At 43.5% G+C, this 15,690-nt stretch overlaps 1 protein-coding gene across 3 annotated transcripts in view; it reads right to left on the reverse strand.

The window, feature by feature from the left end:
• The window catches only part of LOC146317510 (ephrin type-A receptor 3-like), a 123,921-nt gene that overhangs the window by 45,347 nt on the left and 62,884 nt on the right, over positions 1-15,690 (reverse strand). For all 3 annotated transcript variants that reach the window (XM_084731943.1, XM_084731942.1, XM_084731941.1), the window contains 4 exons: positions 10,970-11,305; positions 7,721-7,833; positions 5,813-5,975; positions 2,932-3,040 (listed from right to left, as the gene is read on the reverse strand). In XM_084731943.1, coding sequence (XP_084588069.1) covers positions 2,932-3,040; positions 5,813-5,975; positions 7,721-7,833; positions 10,970-11,305 — 721 coding nt within the window. The remainder of the gene's footprint in view (positions 1-2,931; positions 3,041-5,812; positions 5,976-7,720; positions 7,834-10,969; positions 11,306-15,690) is intronic.

The following is a 15,690-nucleotide window of genomic DNA, read 5'->3' on the forward strand; positions in this document are numbered from 1 at the left end:
TGGATTTTACACGAAACCTTTAGAATATAAAGGGGTTCTCTGTAGAATCTCAGGGTGGATTCTGGAATATAAAAGGTTTATGGTAGATCCCTCCCTGTGGGTTCTAGATAAAACCCCTGGAATAAAGAAAGGTTCTCGGTCGAGCCCTTGGGTGGGTTCTTGTTAGCAGCCTTAGAGGGTGGAAAAGCCCCACAGAGGGTTCTTAGTGGAACAATTACAACATAGAAGGGCTCTCTGTTGAACCTCTCGTAGGAGGTTCTGTGTGCAACCTTTCACCGATGGTTCTGAGTATAACCCCGTATGTTGGGTTCTATGTACAAACCCGTGAAAGGGTACCAGGTGGAACCCAAGGATCAAAAAGGATTATCCTACGGGGACATGCTGAAGAACCCTATGTTGTTCTAGGCAGCACCTTTGTTTTTAAGAGTGTGACTCTTAATTGCTCTCTGATTAAAGAAATGTTGATGGGTCTCCATTCATGTGTGTGCTGTGTGTGTGTGTGTGTGTGTGTGTGTGTGTGTGTGTGTGTGTGTGTGTGTGTGTGTGTGTGTGTGTGTGTGTGTGTCGGGCAGGACAGTCTCCACTGATTACATCCCTCCTAGTCAATAGTGAATAGAGCACTCAGCCTGATAAGCAATCACCTGAATCAATACTAATGTTTTTAGTGTGTGTGCATGTTTGTGTGCGCGTGTGTCGTTCCTAACATGTGGCTAATCTAGACGGAGCTCATAGAGGATAAACATTTAGTTACAGGCACGGTAAATCAGAGCCTGTCATCCCCCTTTTTTTCCTCCTCTCCTCTCCTCTCCTCTCCTCTCCTCTCCTCTCCTCTCCTCTCCTCTCCTCTCCTCTCCTCTCCTCTCTCTCCTCTCATTGTCCCTTTCGTCTCCGTCCAAAGAGCCCTCTCCTAACTCTGATCCTTTCATCTTCTCGCCTCTCACCAATCGGCATTCTTCTATTTTCCTTCCTGCCTCTCATCTCCTTCTCCTCTTTGGCCTTGTTTGAGACGGAGCATTAACGGCAGCCTCACCTTCAAAGACAGTGATCACAGAGACTCCATGCTCTTCACATACAGAATAACACAGCCTTTAGTTAGGCTTTGGCTGCGGTGTGTAAATGTCAAAGATGGAGGCCCCGCTTTGGCACACCCACATGTAATCCCTCAGAGAAGCGCGGAGATATGAAGTGCGACCAAGTGGGAGAGTCTGCTCATGTGTGCATGAGTGTGTGTTATCTGGGGATGTCAAGAGAAGCGATACTTCGCAACCAAGATGATGCCAAAATTCAGAAAATGTGACCAAACTCATTTTTACACGGTACTGTAGGTACTGGGGATGTAATTCTTCCAGACCTGGCTGGCGCAGCACATGTCTATGAGTGTTCTAGTCTGCTGTTAAATGCCAAAGAAGAAGAACACCCAGAATAACAACTGGTAGGTGTCGCTGACAACAAAACAACATGTTGAAGATAGCAAATGCAGCTGCAGGGACAGCAGAGTTGTGGATGAACATACTTTGCATTTGATCGGTTATTTATAATGAATTCACAAAAAACTGTTTGCAAACGGTGCCATCAAACTTTTCGGGCAAAAGAAGGAAACACTCACAACAAAAATGTTATCCTTGTGATCCTTATCCTGAAATACACACCGTCTGCGATGGTTAAATGCTAAAGACTACCATGTTCAGGCTAATATAATATAACCATAGCCAGTACGAGGAGGAGGCTACTGGCTTGACTCCTTATTGTTCAATCTTCGTTGTCTGTCATCAGAAGATAACGTTAGTATATATATTTTTTTTATGATTATTTTGTGGGCTTTTGGCTTTTTATTTTTGATAGTGACAGCTGAAGATATGACAGAAGGGAGGGGTGATGGCATGGAGACCGGCGGCCGCTGCAGAGGACTAACAGCCTCAGTATGTGGGGCGCTCGCTCCACCAACTGAGCTACAGAGGCGCCGCCTAATGTTAGCGTTTTAAACAAGCCAAGTTCCTGAACCAAATGACTGAGGGTGCATCTGAAATTAGTGCTGTAGCTGGAGTAGGTGTTATGGCTCCCCAGTGAACAGATTATATTGGAACTGGAAAAAGATGTAAACTGTAGTAAATGAATACAGCATTTCATTCCTTTTTAGCAACAGTTTGCTTTTTGACTCAGAACGGCATCAATGATATATTGATAAATCTGCAGCCTCTGTGAAGTGCTAGAGCAGGTGAGGTGAGACAGGTGAGGCACAGTTCTTTCAGAACTATGAGACCTGTAATGTTACTGGCTGAGAAAGTATTAAATAATCACAACACCCGCTGATCTGTACTCACCTTCACCCAGCCCTCTTGCACAAAGCTCTACAGCACACACATGAACCAAAACAGAGGGTGTCCATGAGGACACACAGTCCTTGCACCGTGAATATACTTCCAAACGGACACGAACATGGACAGCTGCAGACACCACAGATGCACGTCCTGCCACCATGCGCTTAGCATTTATTATTCAGACTTCAACTGTAGGCACAAAATATGAAACTGAGATTGCAATGTGTGTTTTTGCGCCCTCAGGTTTTAAACCTATCTGGTTTTAAATGAATGTTTCCGGACTAATGATCTTTCACAAGTTCAGTAAATCTACTGCTTGCAGTCTGAGTAAAACTTATATTCAAAGTTCAGAAGCAGAAATCACTTTTTTACTCTATTACTTACAAATGCGCACTCAGCTTAGTGCGTCAGGCTGAATTTTATTCATGTTTTTTGCTTAATTTCACTGGTGTTGGTATCAACTACTACATTTCTGGCATCATTACATCCTCTGTTTGTTTCACATGTACGTAACTTAAACATACGCTCCACTTCACATCCGCCCCATCTTGTGGTGCGTACAGTTCATACTGAACATGTGCATGGGGTCTTAGTGTCTCTTTTTTGACCTTACCTTCCGCTGACAACGAAGCAAGTCACCAGGAAGATGAGGAGAACAATTCCCCCGGCGATGGACACAGCCAGAATGGTGGACTGGTTAGGGTCCCCGATAGCGAACACATCTATATGGGGGAGAGAGGCAACGCAGTGGATTAATAAACAAAAGCAAGAAGGAGGATGGAAAGAAACTGGGGGTGTTTTTTTTTTCTGCAGGAGGGAGGTGCTGGGAGAAGAGATGAAGGGAGGCTAGGAGTAAAAAAGACAGCAAGGTGAGTGTGGCTGGGGAAAGAGGGAGAGAGAATGAAATATGATAGCAATAGAAAAGGAGATAAAAGACGGAGGTTGAAGGAGACGGAAAAAGAGAGAGCGGCAAACGAGTAAAAGAGAGTGAGGAGAGGTGGATGGAATAGTAAGTAAGGTCCTTGATGAAAAGCGCTCTCCCTCTCTGCATCGCCTATCAGGCTATGAGAGTGGACGTGAAAGCCATTCCCATTCGGCCGCGCTGTCCAAATGGATATGTTAACATCGCACATAACAAGGCTACCGCCGAGAACTTTCTGCAAAGATGCATCGATTTTTACGCCACACCAATCGAGCCATTACTCAAAACAAATACCCCATTTATCAGGCTTAGCTAAGCATGAGCGGACACGTGTGTCAGTGTGTGGATGTATACTGTATATGAGTCTGTGTGTGTGTTGAAGAGGCAAATTAATGCCCCCAGGCAGGCTCGGATAAGCATTGATCTCCTATTACATTTACTGGCGCACACATGCACACCCTTCTTTAACGATCAATAGCTTTGATCTGATTAGATAACCTTGATATGATTGCCACAGGGTCAGATCCTGTATTTTACAACTTGAATGTGAACCTGTTGTGTGAAGGCTCAGTAGCACCTCTATATACCAGTGACACCCAGTCTGAGCTCCATAAGTTGCAGTAACAATCTTTTTTACAGTCACATAAACAGATGACGAGAATGAAAACCCAGCTTTGAATTACTTTTATTGATTATTGAATGATTAGTAGGCTAATGTGTACCTGTTGTGTGCTACAACGACAATCTATAGCGCAGTGCTTTACATCAACTGATTTATCCCCCTCTGCCTGCCTGTCCAGGGATCAATGTTCGCTTTGAAGAGCACATTACAGGGCCTCTAAAGCAGAAAATCCTGCGGCACATAATGAAGCGATAATGAAAGTGGATGACAGCAAACAAAGGAGAAAATGTCGGGTGACAGAGAGCTTGAAAATGTAAGAGAGATACAGCTCGTCCAGAGCTGTTTGTGAGGCTCGGCTCCACTGGCCCATTGATTTCTCTTTTGTGCCTCCCCATTTTCTTTCCCAAAGTGTTGGTACATAATAAACTGGTAAAAGTTCTGGATTGGTCAGTACTGAAAGTTCACCATCAGCCCATTTCATTTGATGTTGAATTGCTGCGTGTTTGCATTCTGTGCTCTCCAGTCATGGCTGACAGGGCTGGACGAAGTGGAAAAAAAGTGGTTGTGTGTAAAGCGGGTAACACCAGTAACCTCATGAAACACAAATACAGCACAATCTGAAGCAGTGCAGCTACTGTCTAACGGGAGCTACGCTTGTGTTTAACTGTGTTTGCACACACATCATGGCTGCCTCTCATATCCTGCCATCTGTTTGGAGCAATGGTTTTGCACATCCTCAGAAATTGTGCTGTCTACGCAAATGTGTAGTTACAAAGCAAATATATCTCTGGCCTTAACGTTACGTCCTCAAAGCAGCCTCCCGGCTCTGATGGCAAAGAAATGTGACTGTCTCGACTTTGTCAAGTCAAGGTAACACTTGTTATTGTTACAAAAATATTCTGTAGTTATTAACTCAGGACACTGCCTAATTTTTAAAAACATGTTTCTGATTAATCCCGTAGTAAACTTTAGTCAACCAGCAGCCACAACTTTCACAGCCAACCCATTCTCCATCGCTAGACGAGGGAAACTGCCACATACAGGTATGCTTAAGGTAAACTTAAGGTAAAACTTGGTGTGAGCTGGCCTGACAATAAGAGATAACACATTTTGTTAATATTTTCAAATGCAGGATAATGATCACAGCCTTTAGTTCCTGTTACCCCAGTAAATCTTTTCATGTCATGTCTTTATTGATGACTGGTAGGGAGAATAAAACCAGTCTGACAATACCAGTCATCCAGGTTTTAAGATGTCTCATCAGGTTTAAATTATGTCACTGTGTGGCTACAGAACACCTGAGCTGTTTTTAATCTCTACCTTTTGGATTCGTGCTCGTTATCGTGAACTTCTTCTACCCTTTCGTTACCCCCAGTGTTGCTCCAGTTGTGGCTGTGAATCAAAACCAAAATCAGGGAACGCACTTCACAGATTCTTTCTCGTGGTGAAATTGGGCTGTCTCCTTTTTACCCGAAACGTATTCTAGGATACTGTCAAGCCACTGATTCAGATCCGCGGAGTAGATGACAACCTGTGAGGCTGCCGAGGTTTTTCTGTCTGACAAGAGAACTGAAGAAGCCTTTCGGATGAAAAGTGAGCTGTTTTATAACCATCCAGTGGATTGATGTAAACTGCAGCAGGGATGAATCAGACTACTATACTCTGATATAATACGTCAGTACTGATTGCTTTGCAGGTAATCTTTGTGCTTATTTTTCACCTGCACCATCCCCCTCTAATTTGGATTTTTTTAAAAATTACTGACACTGGATTGCTTTGAAACAACTGGCACACCACTATTTTCAGTGCAGCTACTCCAATTTTAAGATGAAAACCACAGGGACATTTTAAAAAACAGCAATCCAATCCAATTACGCGGAAAAAAATACAGTAAAAGCGAGATTACTCATTCATTACACGCCAACAAATATTTTTTATTCATTTCTTTACCTTCGTGGCTGGTTTCCAGCTCGATCTCTCCACCGTAGCTCCCGTAGCCCCCGTCGGTTCGAGCCCTGACCCTGAACACGTATGTGGTCCCCGGCTTTAGTCCGTCCACTGTCATCATGTTGGAGCGAGTCTTCAAGACGGTGTAGTTCTGCTCTCGCTGATTCTGAGGAGGAGGAAAAAAGAGCCAGAGGAAAGCATTAAATACCAAGTTCAGTGGATGATATTAAGTGTCAGAAATAAATCGATTGTAGATAAAAAAAAAAAAAAAGAGCTGAAATTATAGACTAAAAGGTTATATAAAGAGCAATGGACTGTGGTATCGAGAGAGACAGGAAGAAACATGGGAGTCTGAACATAATAGAAACCTCAAAATGTTAAATTTAAATGTCTCCGGGGGCCACATACACTTCACTAAGTTTTCATTTGTTCATCACTGGACCATTTGGTCGCATTTATACATGAGCATCTGTCGAGTCCCAAATCTTATCCTCTTTACACTTGGGGGCAATACGTGTTTGCTCACGTCCTGCTTCACTTCTTTCCTCGACTACCTTGCAGATGTGTGTGTGTGTGTGTGCACTTACAAATATGTGTGTAGGAGGATGAATAAAGAATAAGTGTGTCTGTCAGTAAGCTGATTCCCTGCTGAGAGGCTGATACTCTACCTAATGGAAGACACTCTACAACACGGATTAACACTATTTTACTGCTAATGCCTGCCAACACACACATACGCACACGGAGGCTTAATTTCATCACGTTGGCCGTGTTTTACGAGGTTTGTTCGACAGATGTGTACTTAATTGGCTTGGTGTGAGCAGTAGGGGAGACATGAGGGATATGGTGATTGAGGTAAAGCGAGTAAAGACAGTGAGGGAGATGCTGTGATGAACAAGTCATTGCAGGGATGTCCTGAGGTTAAACCCGTGTCCTACAAGTCTAGACAACATAAAGATGAAGAGAACAACAGGAGGGGAAGGAAATGTTTTAAGTATGTTAAAATGTTGATCCAAATATTTTGAATTGCACTCTAAGGAATGGTTTTGGGAATAGACCCTTCTTAAGTCCCACCCCTTTTTCCTTTGCAATCCAATAACAATTGAGCAGACTTTGTACCTTAATCAACTTTCTCCTTTCCTGTAAAAGGGACATATTCACATTTTAAGTTAGTTAATGTTAGCAAAACAATAACTAACTAGCTAGCTAATGATCGATGTTGAGTAGCTAGCTAGTTAGCTAGTGTTTGGCTAACATTAGCCAACTCAGGATGTGAATGATGTCCCTTTTACAGCCCCCCCCAGCAACATCTTCTTTAATATTTGGGGTTTTTTTGCACATAGATGAGCCTGGCACATAGCAGGAAACAGGAAAAAGGAAAGTTGAGTTGATGGAGATACCAAGCTTGGCTTGCTTCTGGTCTTTGTGCTAAGGAAAGCTAATTCATATTTACAGCACATACGTACATTGATCTTCTCATCTGTCTCCTTAAAGGGACAGTTCCCAAATCATAAAATATATATATTCTTCATCTTACCATTTAGATTGTCGCCGAGTTTTAATCCACAGATCTTGTTATAAGCAGTCCTGAGTTTGCTAGTACGGTGATTTGATTGGTGGCTGTAGTTCGGTTGAAAGAAAATACATGAACCTGCTCACAACAAGGTCTGACTCGGAAGCCCACACCAAAACTGTCTAGACGAATAAATAGCACTACAGGCCAGAGGGAAAATATGTATTTTTGATTTGGGGGTGAACTATCCCTTTAAAAGTACTTGCACACTTTTTGTAACACAGGCTTTCTGTAAAAAAAACAAACAAAAAAAGATGACCTTCATGTGTAAAATTGGTGTTGTGCCCCTTTAAAAGTGAGTTTGTGTGTCACACGCAGTGTGTGTGCATCTCTCTCACCTTCTCATAGTAGATGACCTCATACTCCACTATCGCTCCGTTGGGTCTCTCTGGACCCTGCCAGGCCAAAGTCACACTGTCCTTGCTCCGCCTCTCCTTCAACACAACGCTCACTGCAGCAAACAAAGAACAGGAGGAGAGAGCGTGAGCAGCAAAGAGAGAGTAAAGTTCAACGAGATGTGGGGAGGAAAAAAAAAAAGCATGAGAGCGCGGGGCTGTGGGGGCGAGGTTAGAGATTTCAGATGGATACTACTACTATAATGAGAAGACCCACATTTGAAATGTGTGTGATGTAATTTTGCTAATGAGAGTTTACAAGGTGTTTTATACATGTGTGATCACAGCGTTCTGCGATGTGTGTGCTGTAAGTGTGACAAGTGTGTGTGTGATCTGCTTGTGTTATTAATCGGCAGAACCCGTGTGACTTCCTACCCACGCTGGGGCACATGTTCGTGTACACGCTTAGAAATAAAGGAGCTAACTGGAACCATATCAGCTTGTCCCCATAGGAGACTGGTGGAACCCAACAGAGCCCTTTCAGGAGGTCCTACATAGAACCCAGCATTAAGGGTTGTACCTAGAACCATCTGTGAGGAACCCACATGAGTGAAACTGTTTCAACCAGAACCCTCTCTGGGGGTTCCACCCAGAGCCTTTGTATCTTGTAAGGGTGCTAACAATAACCCATACAGGGGGTTCTATCAAGAACCCTTTTATATTGTAAGGGTTTTATCTTGAACCTCCTCAAGGTTCTACCAAGCACACTTTTATATTCCAAAGGTTTCATGTAGAACCCACCAAGAGGGATCTACCAAGATCCCTTTTATATTCCAAAGGTTTTGTCTAGAACCATCCAGGAGGGGTCTACTAAGAACCCTTTTATATTTGATGGGTTTCGTCAAATATCCACCCATGGGGTTCTACCGAGAATCTCTTTATATTCCAAGGGTTTCATTTAGACCACAACATGGACGTTCTACCGAGAACCCTTTTATATTACAAAGGTTTCATCTAGAACCCATCAAGGGGGTTCTACCAAGAACCTTTTTATATTCCGAGGGTTTCCATTTAGAAAACACCATGGAAGTTCTACCGAGAACCCTTTCATATTCCAAGGGTTTCATCTAGAACCCACCCAAGGGTTTTTAATGAGAACCCTTTTTATATTCCAAGGGTTTCATCTAGAACCCATCAAGGGGGCTCTAAAATCGCTTCTTTTTCTAAGGAGTTTCACTTCTAACACTCTTGTGTTCTGAGTGAACACAAGAACCAAAACATATCCTACAGATGAGTCAAGAACCCTTGAACCCGTTCTTCTAAAAAGGGTTCAGAGCCACTTTGGAACCCTTATTTCTAAGAGCGTGGGTTGAAAGTGTGTGTTTGCTTGTGCTTGTGTGTGTGTAAATGTGTGCGTGTGTGTGACATACTGTAGTCGAGAGTAGCATGTGTGACGTGAGGATGTTAATGAGGTTAACGACCTCCTACACCCCTTTCACCTTCCCTCCTCCTGTTATTACGCACACATCCGTCGTACGAGGCCTGTTAGTCATCACCACCCTGTCGTACGTGCTTCACTTTTCTCCCCACAGTCCCACACCATGAGAGATGTGCACATGTGATTATATATGAGGAGGCAGAGGTGCAGAGGTGCCATTTTGTGGTATCAGAGTGGTGCAGCACAGCAGTAATTTTCTAGTTGTCATGCAAAAGCCTGAAACAATTTGCGAGCACACTGCAATCAGGAGACAATTTTGAAAAATACTCAATTCGCTATCCTACAAATCCCCTGTTCATGCTGATGAATATGTTCTTGCCTGGAGGATTTTGTTTTCTTATCAGCCTTTAGAAGTGGATATCAGTGAAATCCTGCAGAATCCCTTTTGTCTCAAGCTTTTACTGCAATTTAAATCCTAAAACGCACTGCCACACATAAGAATTATACTGTGAAAGAGCCTTCTGTGGCAGCAAATGCCTTTGTTTACACATTCATTAGGTGGCAATCCAGAGGGGGGAAGGCAGGGATGTGTCCAAGGTGCAATTGAAAATATACACTCACCGGCCACTCTATTAGGTATACCTTTTCAACTGCTTGTAAATGCAAATATATAATCAGCCAATCACACGGCAGCAACTCAATGCATTTAGGCATGTAGATGTGGTCAAGACGACCTGCTGAAGTTCAAACTGAGCATCAAAATGGGGAAGAAAGGTGATTTAAGTGACTTTGAACTGCTGGTCTACTGGGATTTTCACGCACAACCATCTCTAGGGTTTACAGAGGATGGTCCACAGGTCAGAGGAGAATGGCCAGACTGGTTCAAGATGATAGAAAGTAACTCAAATAACTAATTGTTACAGCTAAAGTATGCAGAAGATCATCTCTGAACGCACAACATGTTGAACCTTGAAGATGAGCTGCTGCGACAGAAGACCACACCGGGTGCAACTCCTGTCAGCTCAGAACAGGAAACTGAGGCTACAGTTCACACGGGCTCACCAAAATCGGACTATAGAAGATTGGAAAAACGTTGCCTGGTCTGATGAGTCTCGATTTCTGCTGGGACATTTAGATGGTAGGGTCAGAATTTGGCATAAATATGAAAGCATGGATCCATCCTGATGTATCAATAGTTCAGGCTGGTGGTGGTGTAATGGTGTGGGGGATATTTTAGTAGGGAGTGCATGCTTCACATTCATCTGGTCAACAATTGATCATTCCTGAGTAAAAGACGGGTGCTGATTGTGTCTGTAGATCGAAGTGAATAAAAGACTCTTATTGATGGTGTAACCAAAGGTTTTACAGTGGAAAAATATGTTCCTGCCATAAAACGCCTGCTTTTAGAATAGTGTTTTGTTCCACAGTCAGTCTTGAAAGACCACCTGGAGTATTTTCACGTTAATAATTCACACAAATTGAGCTGACCTGTGTTCTCCTAATGAATCTTGTAAATGGCATAAAGTACCAAGGTGGGAAGTGGGGCTAAAACCAGCCTGTCATGTATTAAAAGCACAAACTGGAAGGAAAATAGAGACCGTGGCTCCGCTCTGCTGGGCTCCACTTCGTCTAGGAGACTGTTGCTAACTTTGGTTGGTGGCTGAACAGTATTTTCTCTGAGTGCAATAATCAGACACTGATTTAATAATTATAATTTGAAACAGTAATCCTAATCATATGGAATTTTACTGTGGTTTATTTTGACACTGGTAATCGTTTCATCCCTAATTCCCAGTATGCATGCCTTGTCTCACCTGTCTGTGATGTCGTGACATTGATGACGACTGTTCCTCTTGGTGTGGGACTCAGGTCCGACACGCCGTTCTGGCTCTCGACAGTGAAGCTGTAGTTGGAGTCCGGCTGCAGGTCGGTGACCAGCACAGTGGCTGACGAGAGACCAAACTGTCTGGGAACGAAATGAACGCTGCTCCCGCACGGCGCGCACTTCCTGCCGTCACCGGAGCACTTCCTGCAGTGGAGGCTGTAGGTGATGTCTCCTCTGCCTCCCGTGTCTCTGGGTGGCGCCCACTCCAAGGTGACGCAGGTCTCGTTCACTGTAGAGATGGGGTTCTCCGGAGCAGATGGAGGACCTGGAGGAAGATGACAGATTTATTTCTGCGAACAAGTAGATTCTTATCCAACCTACTGGGAAATTAATGGAAGCAAATATGAGGAGTTTAAAGGTACCCTGTGGAGGTTTTTTGTAAACAAACAAAGTAATCTTGCCTTTCCTCACCAAAGGCATTGTGTGGATCCTTGTGGCCTCATAAACATCTTAAATCCACTGATTTAACATTGCAATCTTATAACACTGTCAGACTCATGATGGATAGTTTAGAAAGAACTTGAAGTCTTCAGCCCCAGCTGACAGTCACTCAAGTGACATCACTGAGGCAAATTCTCAGATTGCTTGCTGAAATGCTTTATCCAACTTTTTTCACATATGCAGTAAACGTCTCTTTGATGCATTTTCTTCCTCAAAAAGATTTTGCAGAGGAATGTTAACCTACATTAATGACATTGGAGTTGTACTTGCTAGCAGTCTTCTTCCTTGCCTTTCTTGGCACATTTCTAAATTTCATGCCACATTAGCGCCACATCGGCAGGACTATGCACAAAGTGGGGACCGTCTGTTAAAAGCATTGTTCTACAGCAGTACCAGTGTTGAAAACCTCCACAGGGTACCTCTAATGGTGTAAAATAAAACACTTATTATATTAATTTGAAAAGTAATAATTTAATATATGCCACACAATACAGACAAAAACCATGCTTTCCCAGCATGCACCATGAGCTGCACTGTACATACTGACCAAGACCCAGTATATTCACCGCTGAGCTACTATACAACACCTTATCAGTGCCAGCTCATGAAATACTGACTGATGAATATGATTTTTCCCCCCAAATGTACATTCTTTTAACATGCATTTTGTTCATGTTCATTACCAAAACTTACTGCACTTTCTATTAAGAACAGAATTCTCATTGATTAAATTAAAAATGAATGAACTGACTCCAGCCAGAGGGTGGACACTTAGCTCGATTAATGAATAGCTGCGGAACGGACAGTGATTAAAAGAGCTTGGCTGATTGTAAATGTGACGGTATGAGAATATATTACACTCCCGGAGTTTAAATCCATCTTTAAAGAGAATTCACATGAAGTTAAAGAGTCGATACTCGGCTGCAGGGAGGATTTTACCATGTGAAGTTAACAGATACTCTTTAGGGCTGCAGACAATAAATAGTGAGTGGGCAGTGATCTATAGAACGTGCCCAGTGTCATTGTCTCATGACTCAAGTACATTTTATGATTAAGAACAGTTAATATTACTCTGAACACCAGCTGAAATGATTGGTGTATCACACAGTCCAAAAAGTGTCACTAATCATTGTCAAGGAAGCTGAGATACAGTGACACACAAAAGCTCTGTATTATACCTTTAGATTAACTGTGTTCATGTTGATACATAAATTAAAATGTCAAGAGTTATGTAGTATATGTGAAGTGTAAATTCAGGCTGCCCCCTGAAATTCAGATTATTAGTTGGAGAGCCCTCAGTTGACTGAGATTCTTCAAGATGAGCAGTTTTTTTTTTCCTCAGTCAGTGTGCAGTGTACTTTCGGAGACATTTCGGTCCCCAGAAGCAGCTGCAGAGCGAGCGAGCGCTCCTCGCTTTTTCTCCGGGGGGAAAATCATTCCACTGTGTCAATTCGCCCTCTCTGCTCGGTGAAGATGTTCGCGGCACAGGCAGCTGCAGCCCTGGACCCAGGACGAGTCCGAACGCCTGAACATACTCCCACCACGAACACGCAGTAGCTCTGAGTCGGAGGAAACTTCCAGGAGGAAGAGAGGCCTCAGAGTCAGAGTCAGAGGAAACTTTATTCTGAGTCGGGCACAGCTCAAATTCTACCTCTGCTTTGTCTCTTTCGTTCGGATACTCGACTCTCTCCCCCTCAGATGTGAATGCGTGTATGTGTTATTTGATTGTGCTTGCTCATGATGAAAGACAGCAGACAAAATGAAATTTGACACTCCCTGTTCGCTGGCATGTGTGTGTGTGTGCATGGATCAAAGACGTATCAAGGAGCAGAGACAAGCATAACAGAACTAAACAGCAGCTTAGGGGCATGAGAATTAATATTTCCTGCTACAAATTTAGGGATTCTAACAAATTTCAGTTTAAATCCAATGAGATTCTGTTCAGCTTCACAAAAATATTTGTATTGGACAGTGGATATGTGACTTGAATGGCGCTCGCAGTACGCCCCTCGCTTTTCCACTGGCTGCGTACAAGATGCTCCATCCGTGGTGTGGAGAGCCAGCATGCATCAGCTATCAGCCCCACTGCTTTTTGTTCACCCTGCTTTGCTTTTTTTTTTATCTGATTCTTATTGAAGTCTGTTTTTTCTTAAAGCTACTGTTGATTCATGTTGAAGCTTTCCACTATCAAACCGGTGGAACTCTTTTAATAACGGGTGTTCAGATTCAGACTGAAAACAGCCCTGCGTTAAAATAAAAATGTAAGAGGCTGCATTGGAAGATATTTGTTGCTTGAAGGTCCAGTGTGTGAGATGGTGGGGGATTTACTGGCAAAAATGGAGTATAATATTCATAACTTTGTCCGTTCTATTCCACAGAGGTCACCATGAAAAACCAACAAGTTTCTGCAGTGGACCAGAACAGACAGACCAAACCTTTGGCATTTTTCACAAGTTTTACAGAACCGTAGTTTCTCCTACACGTTGGGAAGGGGAGGGGGAGGCGAGCGGTATCTATAACCGCACCACTAGATGCTACGAAATCTTACACACTGGTCTTGTGAGGCACTGGAGAAAAGATGAAACAAAATCTAACTCCAGTTTGTGTAACAGATCCATGACTTTGAAGGTTTATTAGACACCAAAACCCTGAACAGCAGTTTATAATATGAAGAAGAAAGTTTGTACAACTTCTTGAATTTATCACTACACCAAACATTTTATCTTTCATCCAGTAAAAAGCAGAAATATGGCATTCATATTACAATCTACAAGAGAATATGGTCTTTTATGTATTTAATTGTATTGTGTTGCAGGAAGAATTGAGCCAGATTCAACAATTTTGCCAGACAAAGCTGTCCTGTTGAAATGAATGAAGGGGCTGCAAATTAGAGGTATTTCCACTACGGCTCAACCTTATTCTACATGCTCTGGAGGTGATACCAAATAAATTATCAGGTACCTATTATCTGTCTGAATGCGATCTTGTTGTGAAGCAGCGACAGGAAATGCTGGCTTTGTCACTAAAGTTAGGCCTAACCCCTAACTCCTTGTTCGGTGATTAAATACACCCACGTTTGGGCCTTTTTCTGTGTTTTCTCATGGGCAGGTAACTTCAGTTTATTGTCAAAGAAGGACAGCTTGAGTGTATCACAAGCCTCCATCAAGATAATACCCATCCATGCCATTCCTGCTGTTTTCCTGCACTCTTATGGAAGCTACTGATTATGGCTGCTCACAGCACGGTACAGGTATGTCAACCGTATGGAAATTTGGCAGTCGATGCCCATTCGGCCTGACATCTCATCAGGTCCTGGCAGAGCTGTGAGCCCCAGGGGGCCGCCTGCAGAGCCTGGGACTTTCCTGATTAGCCTTCCCAGTAGTGAGCCTCTCTGTAGTGCGGGATGGATGGGGGAGGGGAGGTGGGGGCTCGGCGTGGGGGATGGAGGCCATGCTGGGGATAATTGAGGCTGTCGGTCATAAATCTCCCGAAAGGGTGTGCTGACTGATCCCGCTAATTCTGTCTTTTTCTTTTCTCTCCATCCCCCCCTCTTCCCTATAGGCCACACTTAACTGTCCATCATCATCGCCTCTACTGATCGGCCTTTTATGACATTTAGATTATATGCCTCTGATAGTCCACTATTTCCCCCACTGTTCTATTCTTTGCCTGTGCCTTAAGTGTCATTCTCCATGCCTCTCCATTACTAATTCTTTCACCTTTTCTCCTCCTTCCCTCATTTTCGCCCTCTCCATCCTCCTCAGTGCTCTTCAGAGGCACATGTGTGCGGGTGTGCCCATACATATTTGAACGAACCGTTACTCATTTCCAGCTGATAACACCAACTGTTAGACATCTCACCTGCTACAACGATTAATGAGTGTAATCTAGCATAACCTGATAATGGGTTTCGGTATGTGTGTGCGTGCATGAGTGTGCGTTGCTCCGTATCTCTTTACTTCAGTCTCTCACTGCCACCGTGTCACTGCCCTTTCCCACCCCCACAGGCCTCCGTCTATCTCAATCCATCTCTTTCTGTCCCCCTCCTTCGCTCAATCCTCCCTCCTCATACTTTCTGTTCTCCTCTCTCTCGCTTCACGAGGATGTGGTCTGATCCCCCCCCGACTCTGTGTGTGTGTGTGTGTGTGTGTGTGTGTGTGCGAAGCAGACAAAGAATAAGAAACATCATCAGATTTCTACCCGCCGTAT

Source organism: Lutjanus erythropterus, chromosome 12, assembly GCF_056507025.1.
Source record: "Lutjanus erythropterus isolate fLutEry1 chromosome 12, fLutEry1.hap2, whole genome shotgun sequence".
Classification (NCBI taxonomy): domain Eukaryota; kingdom Metazoa; phylum Chordata; class Actinopteri; order Lutjaniformes; family Lutjanidae; genus Lutjanus; species Lutjanus erythropterus.